The sequence below is a fragment of the Hetaerina americana genome, unplaced genomic scaffold, assembly GCF_022747635.1.
Source record: "Hetaerina americana unplaced genomic scaffold, ioHetAmer1.1.p SCAF_103, whole genome shotgun sequence".
Classification (NCBI taxonomy): Eukaryota; Metazoa; Arthropoda; class Insecta; order Odonata; family Calopterygidae; genus Hetaerina; species Hetaerina americana.
The window spans coordinates 73,711-94,664 of NW_027286104.1; the positions used below are offsets into that span (position 1 = coordinate 73,711).

At 43.6% G+C, this 20,954-nt stretch overlaps 1 protein-coding gene across 1 annotated transcript in view; it reads left to right on the forward strand.

The window, feature by feature from the left end:
• Positions 1-4,308: 4,308 nt before the first annotated feature.
• Positions 4,309-20,954, forward strand: part of LOC139700504 (homeobox protein B-H1-like) — a 115,739-nt gene continuing 99,093 nt past the window's right edge. Inside the window, exons 1-2 of the mRNA XM_071599059.1 lie at positions 4,309-4,344; positions 6,528-7,431. Of these exons, the coding sequence (XP_071455160.1) occupies positions 4,309-4,344; positions 6,528-7,431 (940 nt within the window). The remainder of the gene's footprint in view (positions 4,345-6,527; positions 7,432-20,954) is intronic.

The following is a 20,954-nucleotide window of genomic DNA, read 5'->3' on the forward strand; positions in this document are numbered from 1 at the left end:
CGTCGAAATATCAAGAAAATACGTGTGAGTGTTCTCTTTTTTTGTGTTTCTATATTATGTGTTACTGTGTATTGTACTATATATATATATATATATATATATATATATATATAGAAACACAAAGAAAGGACACTCACATATGTAGTTTTGACGGCACGACCGTCGTCATCATTATATATATATATATATATATATATATATATATTTATATATATATATATACACACACACACACATATATATATATATATATATATATATATATATATATATATATATAAACAGAGAGAGAGAAAGGGGGGGTGGGGCTGGGGGTGTTCTTCGCCTTCATCCCCCCTCCCCCACAGTTGCCTTTCCAAATCCATTTCCCACTCGCCCATATGATGACGCAGCAGCACCCTCGTGCCCAAGGGAACCAAGAGAGGGCGCCGAGAGTATCGAAAACCAAGGAACTCCTTTAAATTCCACTCGCCCCCTCCTTCGCCCCCCCAAGTCCCCCCTCCCCACCCTCACTTCGCCGCTCACATCCACCGGAACGGCACGTTTATTCAGCAAAGAGCACTGCGCTACGTATTTCACCAGCGAGGCTCGCAGCGGGAAAAAAATGACGTCCCTCTCCTATCTCCACCCTTTTTATTCCCTAAGCGTATATAAGCCGTATGCCCATAAATGCTCCCGGATTCGCGCCCCCTCCACCCTCTCTCTCTCTCCTCCCTTCCCACCCCCTCACTCCACCTCCCTCCTTCCCCCCCCACCCCTGCATTTTTGCGGATGACACGCGGAGAAGGGGTGAATGATAACGCCTGGGCGGCGCGAACGCCAGTCCCCGCGAGGTGGCGGACGCTGGAAACTATAGCGCCACTGATTTATCGACGCGCGAGTGCCGCGCTGGCGCTCTCGGCACCCCGCGAGGGGGTGCACCGGGAAGGCGTGGGTTGCGGGTTGGAAGGGGGTGGGGGGAGGTGAGGGGTAGAATAATGGAGTCGGGGGCGATGAGTGCGGGGTGGGGATCGGAAGGGGGATGGATGGATGCGGGAGGAGGAGGAGGGGGATGGCCTGTGTGCCAGCACACGCGTCGCACTCTTCGTGGTTCGCTCGGAGCCGGGGGGAGGTGTGCGGGGGGTCGGGAAGGATCCTGGCGTGGATCGCATAGCGACAGAACGCCGGTTCATCCATTCTTTCCCCATCTCACCAAGAGCGGGCGCGCGCTTCGTTTCCTTTTGTGCGGATGAGAAGGCGTTGTTGCAATGGATTTACGGCTCTCTCTCTCTAAGGACGTCGAATCATTCCACTAGAAATGACGACCAAACCCTATTACCTTGGCTCTCATGCCAAGGTTTCCTGACTAATTTCCTGAGACTGGGAAGAATGCTTTATAAAAAAAAATGCAACAAATATTTTGGCAAAGTGTGAAAAAAAACAAAAACCACAAAAATGAAATTTAACACAAGTTTATATTATCAGGATGGTCCATGTGCGTCTGATTCCAATATGGTGGAAAATGCATTGATTTAGTGGAAGTGTTGGGTTGTCATCTTTCTGTACGATGGATAAATTCCACACATGTAACGGCTCTAACAGTTTCATTCCCAAAGTAAACAGAAAAATAATGTCGGTGCGGAGGAATAGCATGAATGCTCAATCTCCCGCAAAAGCAATCAGGATACAAAGATCTTGCGCAAATTAATTCATTATTAATGTGCAAGAATTTAGGGCATCAGTGAATGCAGAGGTGCTTTAGGGTTTTTTGCGTGGTGAATGAGTAATGATTCCACGGCACCATTCCTTATCGTACTGCTAATTAGAGAATGCAGATTAAGTAGAGGAAAGAATGGAAGGGCATCAAGATATCGCCGACATAAAAGTCCCATCTGGTGGCTGGACAATGTTTACACTCTCGACAAAACACTCGTGTGAGTGATGATGACTGGACTCTGCCATTTCACTGGACTTTGCCCTCACCACGGATGTTTCATCTCGACAGAAAATGCACGGACTAATTTTTAAATCAATTAAAATATCAATTAAAATCAATAAAAATCGATGCTTTCGATTATATCTGCCTCAGAAATGGTGAAAACTTCCAATGTTCGTGGCTAAATTTGTATTCACTTCTCATACTCGTGGTCGAAAAGATTAATGCGCGCAATTTATTGGAAAAAAGTACAGAGTCACCGTTACGCATATTATTCGCCTCAATTCTATTTCTCATAAAGATGGCGTCGGTAAAAGTATTTCATCCGACTTAATTCCTTTGCTTTGGCTGCGTCCCAACTGGTTATGGATTAGGGGAGCATGGTTTTAGGTTCCTAAATGTTAGACTCCTAATGAAAAGGCAGCTTAAGTTTGGACGTCAAAAGTAGTAGTACTTCGATCTATGTAGCTAAGAATAAAGATTAAACAGATGATGTCCCAATGTAATTATTTTGATATTTGAGATATATTTTGCGAATATTTGTGTGCAGCGGCAAAACCGCGGAATGGTTTTTGCGTAGTTCTGAGTTCATTTTACAATTCATTCAGCAGTATTTTATTAAAGTTTCAAATTTCTCTCTTTTTATTTCGTAACTTGGGCGATTTTTGGTACTAGTTTCGCATTCATTTGCTCTTATCGGACTACATTTAACTCTTTATAGATGATCCGTTCTTTATATTTTGCTTTAATTGTTAAGTCAGATGGAATTACATCACAATAAATTTTTATCTTATTATATGATATTTTACTCCAGGGTAATTTTTCGGTCATTAATCCTTGCCAGTAATTGTTTTAACATATGCTTTGTGTCGTGGGTAGTAAATATATTCATGCGTACTTTAAGTTTAGGTTAGTATTAATTAAATATTTATCCTAAAATTAGTCTATGTCGGCACTTGTCCATTTTTGTTTCTTTTATTACTTTGTGGGCTTTCGTAGGGAAACGGTGACTCCTTTTGTAAAGGTTATGTTTACCCAGTTGGATTCATTCAGAAAGCATTTTATTTTTACTAAGTACATTACTAAATGCTTACGCTCTCCAAACACAACATTACACTTGAAGATTATTTGCCGTAATTCTTTTACACCTAAATAAGATTGAACAAGCATGCTAGCGAGACATGGATACAAAGACAAAGACGATGTTCTCAGTCATAAAATGAAGCACCAGACATAGAAATATGTTCTTACCTCTACATTTCAAATATTTGCATCAAATAAATTCCACGAAACTGCGGGAGATGCCACAGCAGTAACTTTTAACGGAGTCATCCGCTAATATCATTATTCATTATAATCATTCGCCGGCCCAACGCCTGCCGGTCGAGGCGAATGAATTTTACACTCTGACATTGTTGCATTGAAATGTATCGAATAACTTGATAAAGTAAAGTTATCAAAATAATTAAATTACATTCATGCGGAATACGTCTAATTTATCCTGCCTAAGGAAAGCTACGCCTTTCCCCACCTCGCGTCAATAAAGCCCTTTGTTTTTTCAACGAGTAAAAGTGTACTCTCTCAAAGAAATAACCACTGTTATTGTGACCAACAATTAATATACACTCCCGCCTTGGCGATTATTTTTCTGCTTTGTTGTCTCGCTTCGAGCACTTTGAATCATGGGATTGCAATATGGCGTATTTAGGAGATACGTTTTGTCCTAACTCCGTGGCCCAAAATAGGAGCCTAAATTTGCGTCCTCTAATTGTTTAACGAGTTTGAACGTCCTTCAACATGGTGTCTTCGTCCTCCCTAAACCAAGCGGTTAAGGCACATGAATGACGGACGAGTCTGGACGCATCTTATTTATATGTTCCAGGGAACCTGCATATAAAACATGGCGCGAAGCATTCATTCTCCGTAGCCGGATATTCTTTTTACCGCCGACGCGCTCACGCCCATAGCAAGTGGAATATCCGGAGCGATGGCGAGATGAAGCGCCCGCCGTTATCTAGGAGTAAGAAGGCCAACCGACCGACGTCCACCAAAACTCATCTCCTCCCTCTCATCACACCCTCGTCGACGCGCGTCGCATTCGGACTTCACTTCCCGGAGCGGGCGCCGTGACGCCAGCCGGCAATGAGGAGAGGCATCCACCACCACAGCGACAGCGATAGAAGCCAATCGAGGAGAAATACATCAGAGTCCTAAATGGGAGGGGGGGGGAATCCTCTGATGCATTTGTGTGTGTGCAAAGTCGCGCATTTATGGAGTTTAAGAGCAATCCTTAGTCCACGGAAAGCTCCGCTTTTCCACAGAGAGAGGGTGGGAGAGAAATGTAATGGGATGAGATGCCGAGGGCGGCGGGGTGGTGGCAGTGACGATGTCCCATGGGAGAGAGGGAGGAGGCGGGCAGTCGTAAAGGGGTGAGAGGAAAGTCGGTAGAGGGGGTACCGTGCTTTCCGTACGTGTGTGTGGAGGGGTGAGATGGTGGCGCTGCTCGGCGCGGCCCTGCCCTCCTAGCGCGTCCTTCTACAATCGGTATAGGCGGGGCATAGTGGAGCCACGCCCTCCGCTCGCCTCGCAGAGCGCCCCCGTGTCGCCGCGTGCCTCATTGGTCGACGGAGCTGCCGGGTGGGCGGGGCGAGAGAAGATGGCAGCTACATGCAGGGGGGGAGGCAGTGACACAGGCGGGGGCTTAGAGGGACGAAGCAGGGGTTAGAAGGGGGGGTGGGGTAGCACCAACCCCTTCCCGGTCTCCCTCCCTCCCCCGTTGCCCTCACCCCTCCGACTCGGAGCAGTCCGCGGCTGCGCTCCGCACCGAGAGGTTGACCCGAGAACTAACGACTAAGGAAGGGCAGCACCACCTCCGAAGGGAGCGAGTGCGCAGACGCCTTCCTCTCCCCCGAGAGACCGCCTCCCTCCATCTCCTCGGTTTATCTCCGCAAAGCCCCCCCCTCCCCATCTGCCCAACATCCCCCGCCGACTCCACGCCCCGGCATCTCATCTGACACAAACACACAACAGCCGAGAGAGGGGAGGGAGGGAGGGAGAGGGGGGGAGGCAGAGGGGGAGAGGCGACGAATGAGGAGAGGAGGAGGCGAGCGAGAGAGAAGGCGTCCTCCCGCCAGAACACACACCGCAGACCGCCAGCCCACTCGCCGCTGTACGTCCGTCCGCCCGTCGCGTGCTGCCCTAGCCGGACGACCCCCGGGAGCGGGAAGAGCGACGTCCTGGAAGCCTCCCTACGAGCATACGACGACGGCGGAAGGCGACCGTGCTCCGCGTGACAGTGACGCCCCCCGAGTGCGAACTCCCCTGGCCTGCTGCGTGCAGTGTGCACAGTGACGGAAGAAGCGACGCCTCTCTAGTCGTCTTTTTTTCATTTTCACTATCACCCCATCCCCCCTCCATCACCGTGGAGCGGAAGGAACGACACCAACGCCTTACCCCACCCCCCCTCCACACACATCGCTCCAAAAAGGTGCGACAATATCGATTGCGTGTTTGTTATTTTTTCGCCAAAGCGTTTTATTATTCCGCCAGAAGGAACGTGTCGAGAGAGATCGCCTCCGCGCGCGCGGTTGTGGCGTCCCCTTCCTCGGGCGACCCGGGATCGTTCCCCTGCGCCCCCTCGTTCTAACACTCCTGGCGGTGCCCCCCCCCACACCCTGTGCCCGAAAGGGCAGTCGAAGAACGGATGTGACAAGGAGCGGAGCGCGGAGAGAAAGACGAAAGGACGGTGTGGAGAATCTTCGCCGTTTCGGAGCGTCTTGGCCGTCGGTGGCGGGAGAAGTGAAGAAATAAAGCAGAGAGAGAGTTAAGTTAGTTAGTCATACCAGCCGTTTGGATTGCTCCCTTTCTTCCCTCCTGGTTGGCCATAAAAAAAATTCAACGCACGGATCTGCTCTCTCCCGTGTTAAGGTGCGCTCGTTGAGTTCAACGAAGCTTAAGAATGTAACCGTGAAGGTTCCTTTTATTAGCTTTAAATGCTCCCGACCGGAAACCTCTAATTCAGTGCGTAATTATTACATCCGGAGTGTTTTTAAGCCGGTTAAGTGACTCTTGAGCTCTTCATGAAGACCCTTGCAAATATTTGAAGGGAGCACTGTTCACGATCGTCTGAAGCAAAAACTTCCACGCTTGCCACTCTATCCTGATCTATTCACAATTTATTCCCTCGTTCACTGTGTCGGGCATCGGCGATTAACGGTTCGGATGAGTCTACATTTGTGTACAGCGGTGATATCAGTCAGGGATTTCACGGACGACAACGACTTCCCAAACTTAATGTCAGTGAACAAGAGTCTAAAACTTTCCAATCCAAAGTGTATTCGTTCGGTCCGTCTTCGATATCATATCCAACGCAATCTATCCGATCAACCGATACCGCCAATCTATCATCAACGTATCTCGAGACGACCTCGGGGACCTCTGCCCGAACAAAAAATCTGAGAGCGCCGTCCGAACTCAGGGGCGGCACAAGACGGACACGAGACAGGTCAAAAGCAACCAGACGGATCACCCCTAACCCTGTGAGTGAGTGGATTTGCCACCGTCGGTGATGAAACATCGCTAGCCACCGAATCTCCCGGTGTTCGCTCCGAAGCATGAGCCGCCCCTCGGCTGCCAACCGCGCCTGGATCTCCCCTCGTCTCGTGGCAGGGCCGCAGCCGCACTGAGGGGCCCGGAGTCCACCGGGGACCCCCTGAGGGCCCCCGCAGTCCACCGGCACACCTTCTCCGTGGCCTCAGTGCTAGGGGGCGGGGAGTGGACGCAGGAGGCGCCGCCGCAGCAGCAGCATCAGCCGCCCGCGGGGGGTCGCGGAGGTGTGTCGTGGGGGGGGCCAAGGGGTGGCGGTGGTGCTCGGGGCGGGATGACAGTGGTGGTGATGGGCTCGGAAACGGAGGAAGAGGAGGAGGAGGGCGGAGTGGGTGAAGAGGAGGGGGCCGAAGGGCCGAGGAAGAGGAAGCGCCGCGGAGGGAGGAGGACCGCGGGGGGCGCCCGGAGCCGCAACGGGGGCGAGGAGGGAGGCGGCAGTGGCGGCGACGACGAGGCCGAGGAGGAGGAGGAGGAAGAGGAAGGGGGCGGCGGGGGGAGCCCCCGGGGGGGCGCGGACGAGGACGATGAAGATGGGGAGCGGCCCTTCGGCCACCAGCCCCCGGCGCACCCCACGCCCCTTAGGCCGCTCTCGCCCAAGGGTCCCTATACGCTGCCCCCGCCCCCGCCACCCCCCGCGCCGCCACCCACGCTACCCCGCCCCCAACCGCGCTCCAGGTTCATGATCACGGACATCCTCTCGTCACCGTCTTCGGCCAACCCCCTCCCGGAGGCCCGCTTCGCGCCCTCCCCCGCCCCCTCACCCACCCCCTCTCCTGCGCCCTCCTCGGGGGCCTCCTCCGAGGACGACGGGGACGTGGTGTCACCGAGGGACCTCTCCCTGCCCAGAGGACACCCGGGGACGGTGGACGCGGCCGCCGCCGCCAGGGGAGTGGCCGCCGCCCTAAGAGCCGGTGAGTTGAACGCCCGAACGACGCCGCGTGGCGGCCCGCCGTGCGCGCTCGGGTACTCCTCGGAGAGGGAGGGCGTTCGGCCGGCTGGGGGCGGGTATTTGCGAGGCGCCCCCTCTGCCATTGCCCTCCAGAGGAGTACAGAGTCAAAACAAGTCTCCATCATTAAGCTCTCCCTCAATTGACGGCTCGGGTGAAGTAAAAAAACGTCGCATCATTACCCAAATCGTTTATAACATCCACGGATACATGTGAGGACACTCTTGATGGGCTTCCACTTTGGTAAAGCGGAGTAACGTGCATAACAGACGGAAAGGAAACAGCAGGCGCCAGTGTGATTTAATTACCATTATTTTTCCTTATGGGCCATAATCTTGGCAACACAGCTGCCTGACTACGCGCTACCTACCCTCCTGTGGTAACTCTTAACGACTTGCGCCCTCGAGTGTGAAATATATTCATATTTTGTAAACGCCTCAGTGCGTCTCGCAAGCCTGAAATTATGCGTCGTAATATTTCGATTGTAGCCCGCGATCACATTCCAGAGCCAAGGGACTGTCGGCAGGGGTCAGCAACGTTGCAGAACAGTGCCCTCATCGCAGCGATATACCATCAAACCTAGAAACATTACAGTATTGACGATCGATCGCCATCATTACCCACGTGCGTTTCATCGTATTTCTTTCATCAAAGAAGGGAAGCTGAATCCCCCAACTGATTCCTCTGTAGTCATACACTGAGAATACATTTTAAAGAAACGGACAACTCCAGAGTTGCATGAATTATTTGATAGAAGAGATTAAAAAAATACATCGTAGGAAAAAAACACGATAATTGTCTACAAACTTAAATTTTAAACATCAGTCAGAAGCAAATTAAAGTAATTAGTAAATAAGTTGATGAATAAGTTCTTTATGATTAGTTTAAAAATTTTATTTTCGGTGCAATACTATTTATGTAATTCCTATTTAATCACTGTACTACTGACCCAATTATTTCTATGTGAGCACAATTAGATTACTTTATTTAATAATTAATTATGTGTCAACATATTTTTCCTTGGTTATTCTTGTTTCCAATAAACCTAAGACGTGAATAAAAATAAGCTCTTAGCCTAATTATTGGATAAATGGAAATTTATACGCAAGATACAATCCAATAAACAGATCAATTCTTGCGTTTCAAATGACTCACGTAATGAAGCCATCATGTAACAGATCATTAGGTTTTCTTAGCTAACGTTATTAACTTTTGGGAAATGGCAGATCATGAACATAGAGTTAAACAGATAGCTAGTCTACAGGTACTTATATATACTAATTGTAATAATAATCCTGTTTTGAAAGTAACAATTATTTCAACTAAACTTGCATGTACCAAGTTGAATTTTTTTTAGATTTTGTATTTCAAGCTTCAGCGCTTAATTGACTTCCTATTTTAATTTTCCAAAGGAATCCTACCTTATGCTGATTAATACATTATACTTTTCAATGATTTTTTTAAATAATCCAGAATATTTCCTAAGAATGCGATAATAAGGCCGCTATCACCTATGTATTTGAGTATTAACGCAGTCGGAATTGGAACCAAAGTAATTTCATGCTTGTGTTTGGAAGACGTGGTCCTTGCGAGACCATTTTATCGAGCCCTTTTTCAAGTCACGTTTTGCCAATTGTTTTCGGCAAAGGCATGAAAATCCGAGGCAATCATTCGGTAAATCTTACTTTAAATCCGAGGTTCTACTTACGGGATACTCGCTAAGCCAAGAGCCAAGGAAGGGCAGCGGCGACCCAAGTCCTACGTCCGAGAATTACTTAGGTGTGCGGAGTGACTAATCGCTGGCATTCATTTTTGAGTCGACTGTTTTTTTTTATTTCTCCTCGGGCGAACACTTCAACGTTCCATTGCCATTTAGTGCCGTTATTGGCACAATTATGACGCTACCAATTCCATTTTTACGTAAAAGGCACGCATCGCCAAAATGTTCACTGCGTATAAACGCATTTCGTTCCGATTTTCAGCAGAGCCTTATGATCGGTGGTGAGATATATGTACATAGGTGGTACTCAGGACGTTTGTTACAAGTGAATGATTTCTTATGGGTTAGTAGTAGGCAAAGTGGTTTATGGTTGACATGTCATGATGGAGTATTTTGGGCGCTTGTATTTGAAATGTGGGAATTATGGTCACAAGACCATAATTCGGTGAAAAGTGGATTTTCCAGTATTTTCTAATGAGTGAGCAAAGGAAGTGGCTAAGTTAATTAACGTGGAGATTAAGATCAGGGATGTTTAAATTTGATTGTACATATTGAATTCCGGATAAACCACGGTGCTTGGACAATTTTACGTTGAGTTTTGTTTTGGATTGTAACGAGTTTCTGCATGTGAGCGGCAAGATATTAACACAGGCATTAATATTAGAAATGGAGGCTTTAAATGCGACCGTTTTTGGGGGGGTTGGCGAAATAGGAAAGTGGGGAGGAGAGGGATGTAGGAGAGGGGGTGTGAGGGGGTATAGAATAGGATATTAGGGCCTAAGGTCGAGGGAGAGGGGTGGGGATAGCATGGGGAAGGGTAACGAAGGAGAGAATAGTTAACTTTGGATAATCTAGGGAAAACCCATTGTATTGTACCAACATTAATACCGTCGATAGCCAAAGCACTGGAAATATGTCGAACTGTGAGTTGATTGCTCAGGATCGACGTGTGGACAGCGCCCGGATCAGATATCATAGTAACATTATTATGTAGAGTCGTTATATAGAGGGACTATTTTCAATCGGTCGCAAGCGTTTGATCTGCAGTGTGATTGTTCGTCGCTTATGCCTTCATCCTTTGTTCGGACGTGGAATGGGTTAAAATTGCAGTGCAGAATAGGACATTTGGTTGGCATTTGAATCGCTAATAAACATTTATTTCAATACATCAAACTGTTCAATGAAACAAAAATCCAACGACATAATTCTGTGGATGGAGAGGAATAGTTACATAATTTATTTTCATTTCTTATTTACAAACTCGTTAATAGCCATTTTTTATGGTAAGCCGAAATGAAATGTCTTCATTCACCGTTTTTATTTTTGCTAATTGTTTTTAAAACTGAAAGTGCGTCAAGAAGCAAGGCATAGAATGGAAAGAACTAGTTCATTGTCTTCACTAAGTCTATATTTCTTTAAATGTATTCATTTTCAAAACAAAACGATTTCGAAAAGAGTCGTGTCCAATCAATGAGTGTGTCAGCTCTGTAGGAGATGTACTGAAGAGTGTTTCGGTGGCTACTCTAATCATTTCAGTCATATCGAGAAGTTTACGTTTTGAGAAACAGTCTTCACTTGACACCAGATTGCATTATGTGCCGCCAGCCACTTGGTCCACCCGTACTTTGCCTTACGGTAATTGCAGGTGGAAATAAACTCCTGAAAGACTGAGAAACTTTAATTTAATGTAATTCCCGAGAGTCTTTAGACTCTTGGATCGTCTATGGTGCCCAAGGGCGCCAAAATGCCCTGCGTGAAAGAGCGCGCCGCCCTGCGTGGGAAGATCCACCCTATAGACCGGACGGAGTTAGTGCGTACTATTATCCAGTGGCGGGCGAGGAACGCTTTGGCCTGACCCGAACACTCACGGCCAGTTGCCCGCAATTATTGTTTTAAGAGGGTTTTAGAAAACTCCGAAACGCTATGAGATAAAAATCGAAATATCTGAGAGCGTTGTCGGCAAGCATGCCAACTTAGGAAACTTTCCGGCGTCATGTTTTTTTCAAAAAGATATAGCAGACCAGCCAACATCTGTATCTGCTCATTTGTCTTCTGCAACAAGATAGTCCTATACATGGGATCCATAAACAAGGAAGCATGTTAGATAACCATTGATTGGCAACTATCTTACGTAATTAATTGTGGGAACAGGAGCAAAGTGGTACCCCCCTCCCCCAGCAATGCATTATTCTCAACTTAAATGTTCTCACGTTATTTTGAAGCCTCTAAAAAATGATTCTTCACTGTTAACAGTTAGCTTCGAAATATTATCTCAAAAAAATCACAAATTATTCAAGCAGTTTGTTATTATATATATATTATATATATGTATTTACATTTCACATTATTTTCCTGTTTGCTCAAACAGTCTCTCAGCCACTGTATTGTCTTCTCCGAAGTTCAAATGATATTACGGAAGCGTTATAGTATTTTAATATCTTATCCATAGAATTTCAGTGATTTGCGCTTTTAATTCTCTGATACTCTCATCACTTATGTTGTACGAATTAAGTCGAGAAGTAGAATAACTTCACGGACATTAATAAATGAAAAATACGACGTGTTCTTTCATCGAATCGTTCTAAAGTTGAATTCAATAATTATGCGAGTAAAAACAAAATATTCACAATTAAAGGTGTCTATATTTTAAAACAAGAGATACAATTGTAATCTCTAAAGGATAAAAGTTTTCAAAACCCAGCCCGATCGGATTTCTATCGTCCAAAGAAAGGATCGCAAAAGCTAGAATATCTTAACATATCTTTCCCTAAATAAATCTCAGTGTGCATTTTTCTTCTCAGACTTAAATGAAGTTTGAACGACAACTTCCTAATGTGTATTACAAGGATATCAGGAGACCGGCGGAGACAATATTTCACTGAAAAGCCAATGAACTTAGTACCAGGCAGTGAGCCAGCATCTTTGAAAGGGTTGTTCCAGCCAACGAACCCGCAGACTTTTTATTGTGTGAGCTATAACGGAGATACAGACACAAGTTACGATTGCATGTCCCTGCTTTTGGTAAATGATGTTTATCCTGTGGCTAAAGACAATAATAATATCATAGATCTTATGCATCGGCATGAGAGGTCCAAGCATGTCCTAAATTGGCAAGGTAAATTAATTCTCTTAACATTGGTACGCAAGAAAATGTAATGCGTGTATAGAAAATTCCGTTCCTGAAACACACCATCTTGTTTATTTGGAAACCTATATTTATTGACATTGTTGCCATAGAAAAACTGAAAGCGTTAGCGGCCGAGTGAAATAATGGTTTTAGCAATTGAACAACAGCTCTAATTCTATAATTTAAATAAAGAAACCGATTTTTATTGTATAGTTTTTTAAAGTTTTATTTCACATCGGTGTACAATTTAAATATGTGGGCGAAAGAGGCCATTCCTGAAACTCGTCATCTTGTTTATTTGGAATTTATATTTGCTCACATTGCTTCCATGGGTATACGTACAAGTGAAAATATGCAGCCAAGTAAAATAATGGTTTTATTAATGGAAAAGCCGCTTTAATTTTGCAATTTAAGGAAGGAAACCGAAAAAGGAACATGCACAAAAGCATCTTCATTCTATTCAGTCATTCAGTGTTCACGTATATGATGGAGAAGTAGTATTTCGACGAACCGAAGGTGATGGAGATGCAGCCATTGCGCGACTGCCAGGGTCATTTGCGCCCGGAAGCGCTAATTAGGGAGAGCAGGAAGGGCTCTGGCGGCGGGGTCAGCCGAGTGAACGCTCAATTGGACCCACAGTTCAACGTACCATCCCTCATATGGTGCACCGCACTCTTAAACGGCCTCCAGACCGTTATCCAGATATCTCGGTAAAGACTATCGCCTCTTGGAAACGAACACGGCCCTTCGACGCGCTAAGCCAATAATAAATATTTACGATGACTGTCACAGTAACCAGCAGTCTCTTCCCTGTAAATTGCCTCCTTCGAAATTAAGTCATCGCTTCTACTTTTGATGTGTAATATATATATCTTCACGTCTAACCAATATTAATGATTTTGGACAATAATACACTAAATTACCATCAGAATATAATGCTTTTATCACAAGAAGAAATTATGTTAAAAATATACGGGGTGATATCAAGATATGTTATCAATCGGGGGCCAACGAAACATTCAGGAGGGAAATATCTAAATAATTTTATTATATTTTCTCGAGGAATAATAATAAATGCTCATTCTCGTTGCTTCCCGATGGATGTAGAGAGAGAGACACACACACGCAAACATATTGGTACACGACAAGAGGCAAGTGTTTATGTTTCAGTAAAGTATTCTCCATTGAACTCTTTTCGTTAAAACTTTCGATTTTATGTTTTTTAACGTCTTGTCAACATTCGACTTTCATCGTAAGATTAATTACTAGCTGGTCCTACGTACAGATTTTCTGGGTTTATTATTCAATAGCCATCCTCAACAAATCACACTTCTGATTAACATCACATCGCCTCTACAATTCCACCGAAGTCCGTGCACCGTGTCCAAATTTTGCTGAACACAAAATGTTGAGACAGCTAATTATTTACTGGAAATCTTTTAATCGAATTAATTAGAGACAAACAAAAATTTGTGTCCTCCTTGATAATTAACAAATGGCGAAGGATGGTGTCAGCACAGAATAAAATGACGGCATCCTTACTGTTACTTTATTTAAGGCATACTCGCAATCCGCAAAATGTAATGACCAATGGGAACGGGAATGGTAAACATTAGAAAAGGGGAAAACAACCATACAATTCCTATCTAGCGTGAAGAAAAGAATGAAGATCAACTTAAAAACTTACAAAGAAATTATGCAAATGTTAACTAGAGACGGGGAGTTTAGATCATGCCACAATAAAATGGGGAAAAAAAGGAGGGGACGTGTGAATGCATGATGGAGGAGGACACGGCAGTACACAAGAGTCCTTTATTGCCCAATTCATGCCGAGGAAAGACGCGAACTGGAAGCTATCCTTGGATATTTGCATAACGTCCAACAAAATTGGGAAATATGCACACGAGGAACCGATTAGGAAAATGTTGGATAGATTTATCAACAAAAGATAAAGTGGGAACGGGGGAGAACGACGCAAAGGAAGGGCATGTAACTCATATTTTGTAAAATAATTAACGAAATTGTTTTGGGGGTTAAAAAATAAGGCATCCTAAAAATATTGACGCAATGTATTGCCCGATTCAAATGGAAAGGGTCAAATTATTATTAATTAATTATTATTATTACATGAGTTTATAAAAAGAGTCAATGCCACCCTTATAAGCTCTTCTGATCAGTTTCTCCCAATTTCCACCTCGCGCCGGATGAATCACAATAATAGCTAGTGATGTCTGAGAAGTTACTTCTGTCGTCAAAAAGCGAAGTATTTCGACGCCGAAGGAATGAAAAAGAGGCGTCGAAAATAGATAGCAGTGAAAGGGGGAGGGGATAGATGAAAAAGAGGAAATTCATCATCATTGGGAACTTTTATTTGACGATTCACTTTCGACGCATGTAATCATTCAGCTAATCTTCTCGCATCCTCTTTCTTAAATATCACGTACGTGTTCGCGAAAAAATTGAAAATGAATCAACTATTGAGGAATTGGAAAATATTTCGCCAGGAAACGGTAAATCGTATCTTCTTACTGAAATGTGGTGCCATCCTAACATATATGGCCTCGAAATATACCTCTTAAGAGATCTCAAGTTCGCCTAGCCTGAATGCTAGGCGAAAGGGAGTGCTAAGATACTGTTGGCAATTCTATGACCAATGCAGGGCATCGGTAATAGAATTGTCAACTGTAATGCGAGCGCAAAGGTCACTTCCGATTTTTTAATTAAAAAATTGAAGTATTCGTTAAATCTTCTTTTCTCTTATCATTCCCACCGGCTGAATTCCTCCTGATTACCTCAAGTACAAATATACATAAATTATTCATAATTTTTTATCGCTCTTGCAACTGTCGATTTCAGAAATCTATTGATGTTAATATAATTTAAAAAATATATATATTTTAGTATAATTTAGACTTCTTCAGAACGCTGATTTGATTCTTTATCTATAGTTGGCTTCGAATTAGTGAATTGTGCGTAGTGATTGTGAATATTGAGCTCTGGATTTTGGAATAAAATATTTCACCTAAACCATTTGAATTTTGAATTGGCAAAAGCTGAAATATTGAATAGTATTTGTGCTTTAAGCAGTTGCTTCTCTATTGCCGATTAATATTTACAACGAATTTACTGTTATCCTTTGCCGCATGATCTTTCCCGAAAATAATTCGTCGAAATTTCATAGAGATGAGACATAACCAAAAATTAAAGAGTTAAGCTTCGTATCATGTGCACTGCAGTTATATTAAAAAATACAATGCGTGGTAAATTACAAGAACTTATCCGGCACCAATTAATTACTTTTCCAACATGTCTCCAATGTGGGCACCTATGCAGGAATGATTCGAAATAAGGATGGATGCACTAATAATATGTAGGCTATTTTAAAGTTCAATATTTATATTTAGATTCGGACTCAGCAAAACGGCTAGAATATACTTTGAAATACTTGAGGTCACATACCATTTTTTTACATGTGACTCTAAACTCATACCCACAATTAAATTTGAACTGAAGTAAATTTCACAAGAGTCGGCAATGTTTTGAATGTTGCAGTCTTTGGCGATGCAAGAATTTTAGTCGGAATCTATCGGCGCCATTATCCAATTCAACTTTAAACGATATTTTACACCAAATATTTCATCCTTTTAACCCCACACTCGTTAAGTTAGCGGAAAGCAGTTCCTAAAACTCCAGTTAGGTGCGAACGAACGCTCTTTTTCCCTCAATCTTCTAGCGTGGTGTTCTTAAACCGTTTTGGTGATAAATATTAAAATCAAATGAAAGGCGTCCATATTATAGTTTAACACAGTCTGCATTGAGCATTCACATCTAACCGCCCATGCCTAGACCTATTCAAACACCTTCGTCTAAATTACTGAAATTTTCACCACAAAACCAACCCTTATGGGGATGGGAAGAAGGTGATCGTTATGGGTCAGGTAAAATGAATGCCGTCGCCCGCCTCCTAGGGAAGGTTGTGGTCGACGTAGGCTTGCGTCAGGTAACACGCATCTCATTTCGGGTATTTTTTTCATCCCGAACGTCTCTGTTGGTCGGGACCTCTTACGTTCAAATTGATTATTATTAAAGAGGATTTGGATCAAATGAGAGATTGGTAAATGATGGCGGGTTGTTACCATCACGCATATCTCTCATGTGCGAAAGGAATAGTTACCCTGCTACCTCCCTACGCCTAACGATCTCATCTCCTGCGAAAGGAAGCCGCCTTCGAGTGGCCTTACGATGCCCATCACGGAAGGTTTACGTTAATGCCCCCAGTACAAGCAGGTTGAGTGACCGCTGCCTGAATGAAGTAGTAAGTTGATATAACTTTCCTTGCTGGCCTTTTCGATCGTTTCCTACAAAAAATGAAATATTATATTTGAATGGGAATTAAATCATCAGGCACTTTAATCAATTTTCATTCAGGGCCAAACTTAGTTTTCAAGTTGCAGAGCCATATTAGACAAATTCCGTCACTTTAATCTTTTGAAAAGGATTTATACATTAAGTGTAGAATTGTTCATGATCTCTCACATTCGAGTTTATATTGTTGGGTGAAGTGGTTTCCAGAATGGGAACTCGTGGTTATTTAAATTAAACAGACAACAGTAATTTGCTGCATGAAGCTGAAAAAATCCTTTTTTATGCTCGGTTTTTAAACCCCAGTGTGAAACATCAATGCGTTATACTGTAGCGAAGTAGTAAATATAAATTTAACACACACACATATTCACATATCTATATATATATATATATATATATATATATATATATATATATATATATATATATATATGTATATATGTGTGTGTGTGTATGTGTACATATACAGGGAAAGGAACTGGCCCCCCTACCCTGATGTGTGAATTTCACACGCCGTCGGGCTTATTTATTACTCGACTTAATTGGGCGAGGTTGGGACTTATAGTCCCTTCTTCCACCTAATCCTTACATTACAGACATTACATTGAAGACAATCACATACAACCAAGCCTTAGATGGAGGGAAATCCACCTAGGGCTTAGTACTGGGTGAACTCTGCCATCACCTACCAAACCGACCTTCGGGTTGATTACTATGTTTGTGGTTATACATACATATATATATATATATATATATATATACACACACACACACATGGAAATAGATATAAGGAAAAGGGATAGGAATGCAAATAAAATAATCATACAACAAAGGAGTTTTACTATCCCTTTTCCTTATATCTATTTCCTCGTGAATGAATATTTGTTCGGGTTTTCGTGTTTGAATATAGATATACATACGCACATGCATATACATATATATACATACGTATGTGTTGTGAATATATATACAAATATGTATGTACAAATATAAATATGTACACATATGTGTATGTATGTATGTATATATATATATATATATATATATATATACATACATACACATTAAATTATATGCATATACGTATAAATAATATATATATTTACACACACCAATACGTAGTTTGGTCTATTAATATGTTTTGGGTGTAATTATCTTCTCAAGAAAATACGAATCGCTCTAAGTATCCACAATATGATACTGCGGGTATGAAACTGGGAAAACCAAAGAAGCAACCGAACAAATTCCAAATAATGCAAAGGGAAATGGTTGTGCCGCACTCATTTCTTGCCAAAACGTATGGCCCCAAATACTTACGTTTTAAAACGCAATGGCCTCTACGACGGCTGTACAAGGTGAAAACGTAGCTTCGGGAATTTGCAAGGATGGACATCTTATTGAAACGGTTCTTTTTCAAAGAAATCAATGGAAAATAGAGGAACATCACACGCTTACATCACATAAGCAGGCAATACCCCACACAGCGCGGGCACACAAGTTTGAAGTGAGCGTAATTCAGTTAGGCTCGTGTGCGCTTCAACTCATGTATGAAATACGTTCGTGCTTGAATCCTGTTTTAATTAATATCGAGATGCGCCCAGTCAAATCAAGGTCATCCGTGAGCCCGCCCATCCACTCGGGGAGATGTTGCCATTTTCAGGAATGCTCGAATTAAGGATGAATAAAAAAAAAAGAAAGTCACGTAACAGCATGACGTGGCAAGAAAACAAAGGAGGTCGAGAAGGGGGGGTGGGGGAGGGAGGTTGGGGGGGAGGAAAGAGAGGTTTGTGTCTCGTATTCGCCACCTCCCGCCAGTCGCCTTCTCCTTTTCCTCCCTCGCCGACCGATTGCTGGTCGCCCCGCCGTCCGGGGGCCGCGCGGGTGGCCAGCGACTCCATTCCGCCGCCAACGCCGAGACAACAAACTGCCAGCCATCGCGCTTTCCCCGCCCCTCTCTCCGCTGCGTCGACCCAATCCTTCCCCACGGCTTCCCCGGGAGCAAGGAGAAATATTTTGATGGAAGATTTGCGGATCCAAATCTTTTAGATATTTTAATACCCAGCAAGCCACCGCTAGGGTGTGTGGCAGGGGGTGAAAACAGACCAAACTAATCTTGACCCGAACATGACCCTACCACAGTCGGTAAATGTTATGCTGATCCCTTATCGTTCGTGGTAAAATTGACATCTTGAATATACGAATCTGTTCCACACTTAATCTCTCCAATTTTATTGACTTGATCTCTCCTACCGTAGTACGATGGGGGTAATAATACATTTTCAACATCACGGCCAAAGAGACTCCCTTCCAATTAATGCAAGAGCTTCAATCTGTAATTCAACCTTCGCCCCGTGAGTGATTCCCAGCCTAGCTGTTCTAATATTTTGGATACGATGCTAAGTTTATCATAACTACGTTTTACAACTCTAGCTCCTCTACGCTGCACGCGATCCAATTCGGCAATCAATCCACCCTCGAGAGGATTCTATTTAATAGCAGCATATTCCAAATGAGGCCTAATAAACGACAGATAACATTTCTCTTTGACCTTTACATCACATTTACCCAGTACTGTTCAAATAAATCCTAATTTTTGTTATCTTGTCCACATATTCCCCGCATGTAAACATTCTCACGTGGTATAATTTGGCAACGATATACTTTTTCCGAATAGTTCATGTCAGATCAAACGCACGCACGAACGGCGTATAAATATTAGTACGTTCGCATATCTAGATTAGCAAGAGAGTAACGGTGATTTCTTAAGGGGCATTTGCTTAATTTACAACCCATTAGTAGTTTTGAGGGGAGGCGACCGACAGCTGAGGTCATTTGCGCCATAGGGGATGGACAGGAAGGGATGAAGGGTGGAGAGAAACCCGGCGTCGGCATTAGCCTACTCTTTACGAAAGGCGCCAAGGGGTCCGCGGCTTAACGTCCCATCCGACGGACGGCGTACTCACCCAAAGTGCCGTCCACAAAGCACCTCAAGTAGGGATCGAGATACCTCTGAAAAATATTCAACACCGCCGGGATTTGAACCCGCGCCCTCAGGGTGGGAAGCCAGTACGTGAGCCCCCGCACCATCTCGATCCCCTTTACAACCCATCCCAGAGCTCAAGGTATTTTAGGATTTTAAGACAATCACATATTATAGAAACATGATGTCAAAAAAACGGGTTTACAATGCATAAAAATAGAATAATAAAAAATATGGTTCCTCTCCTGCTGCCCTCGTGCTATGCTAGAGTTGGAATTTAAATCACAAAAGAAAAGATTTTCTCAAAACGCAAAAGAAAACGTATTGCAAATAGATTTTCAAAACCAACTGCAGTTTGTAGGGAGATAATTTTGACCAAGGATTCAATTTTATTAATTTTTTAGTGTGTGAAGAAATACGTATTATTGGTGTTCTGTGTTGTGTCCAGCTCTGACCTCCCTTCAAATTTGCTCTCTTTGCTATAAATTGAAATAAATTCCATTTTTTAGTGCATTCAAGTAACATTTAACTGGTGTAAATGGTTTCGCTATTTAAGTACTATAGAGCCAATGCCTTATACAATTTCCTTATTCTCCAACACTGGGCTTCCACGCTCATCCCTCGAACCACCATTGAAATACAGAAAATTTATCAGTTCTCTCGAAACAATTCTCAAATGACATATTTTCGTTTAGAATCGATACTTGAACAATATACCATCCCATTTGAAATAAAAAATCGTAGTTAATCACTCATCAATGATCAAGCATACTTCGTTGTATTGGGTTTACACCGAATACCAGAAATTCGTTCGAGTTGGACCGGGGTCAAAATTGACATGAATGTTTACCCAACCTCTTTAAGGAAACCTCTCATTTACTTTGACCAAGGAATGCTGATATTGTTGGTGGGCATGAAATGTGAGTACAAGACTGGGATCCATGCGGATAGCGAGTTCATTTCCCCCGGGGTCGGTCATAGCGAGAATCAGACTAACAGGCAGAAAAAATTGGAAACACGGTTAGTAATGAAACCCGCCATTGCTCATACAAGAGAAGCCACTCTATTGAAAGGAATTGACCAAATAATTTAGAAAGTTTAAACGCCAACTTTATTACCTTTTATTAGCTAATGTGATTTTGCTTATGCCGATAATATGTCTTTAAGACTTTGAGTTGAAACTCGTCGCTACAGTGGATGTCAGTAAATCGACGATGTCCCTCCCCCCGACCCGTTCCAACCCCCCCTCCCTGCCTAAAAGAAAATCTGAGTGTTTGGGGAATAGCTTGGCCTCA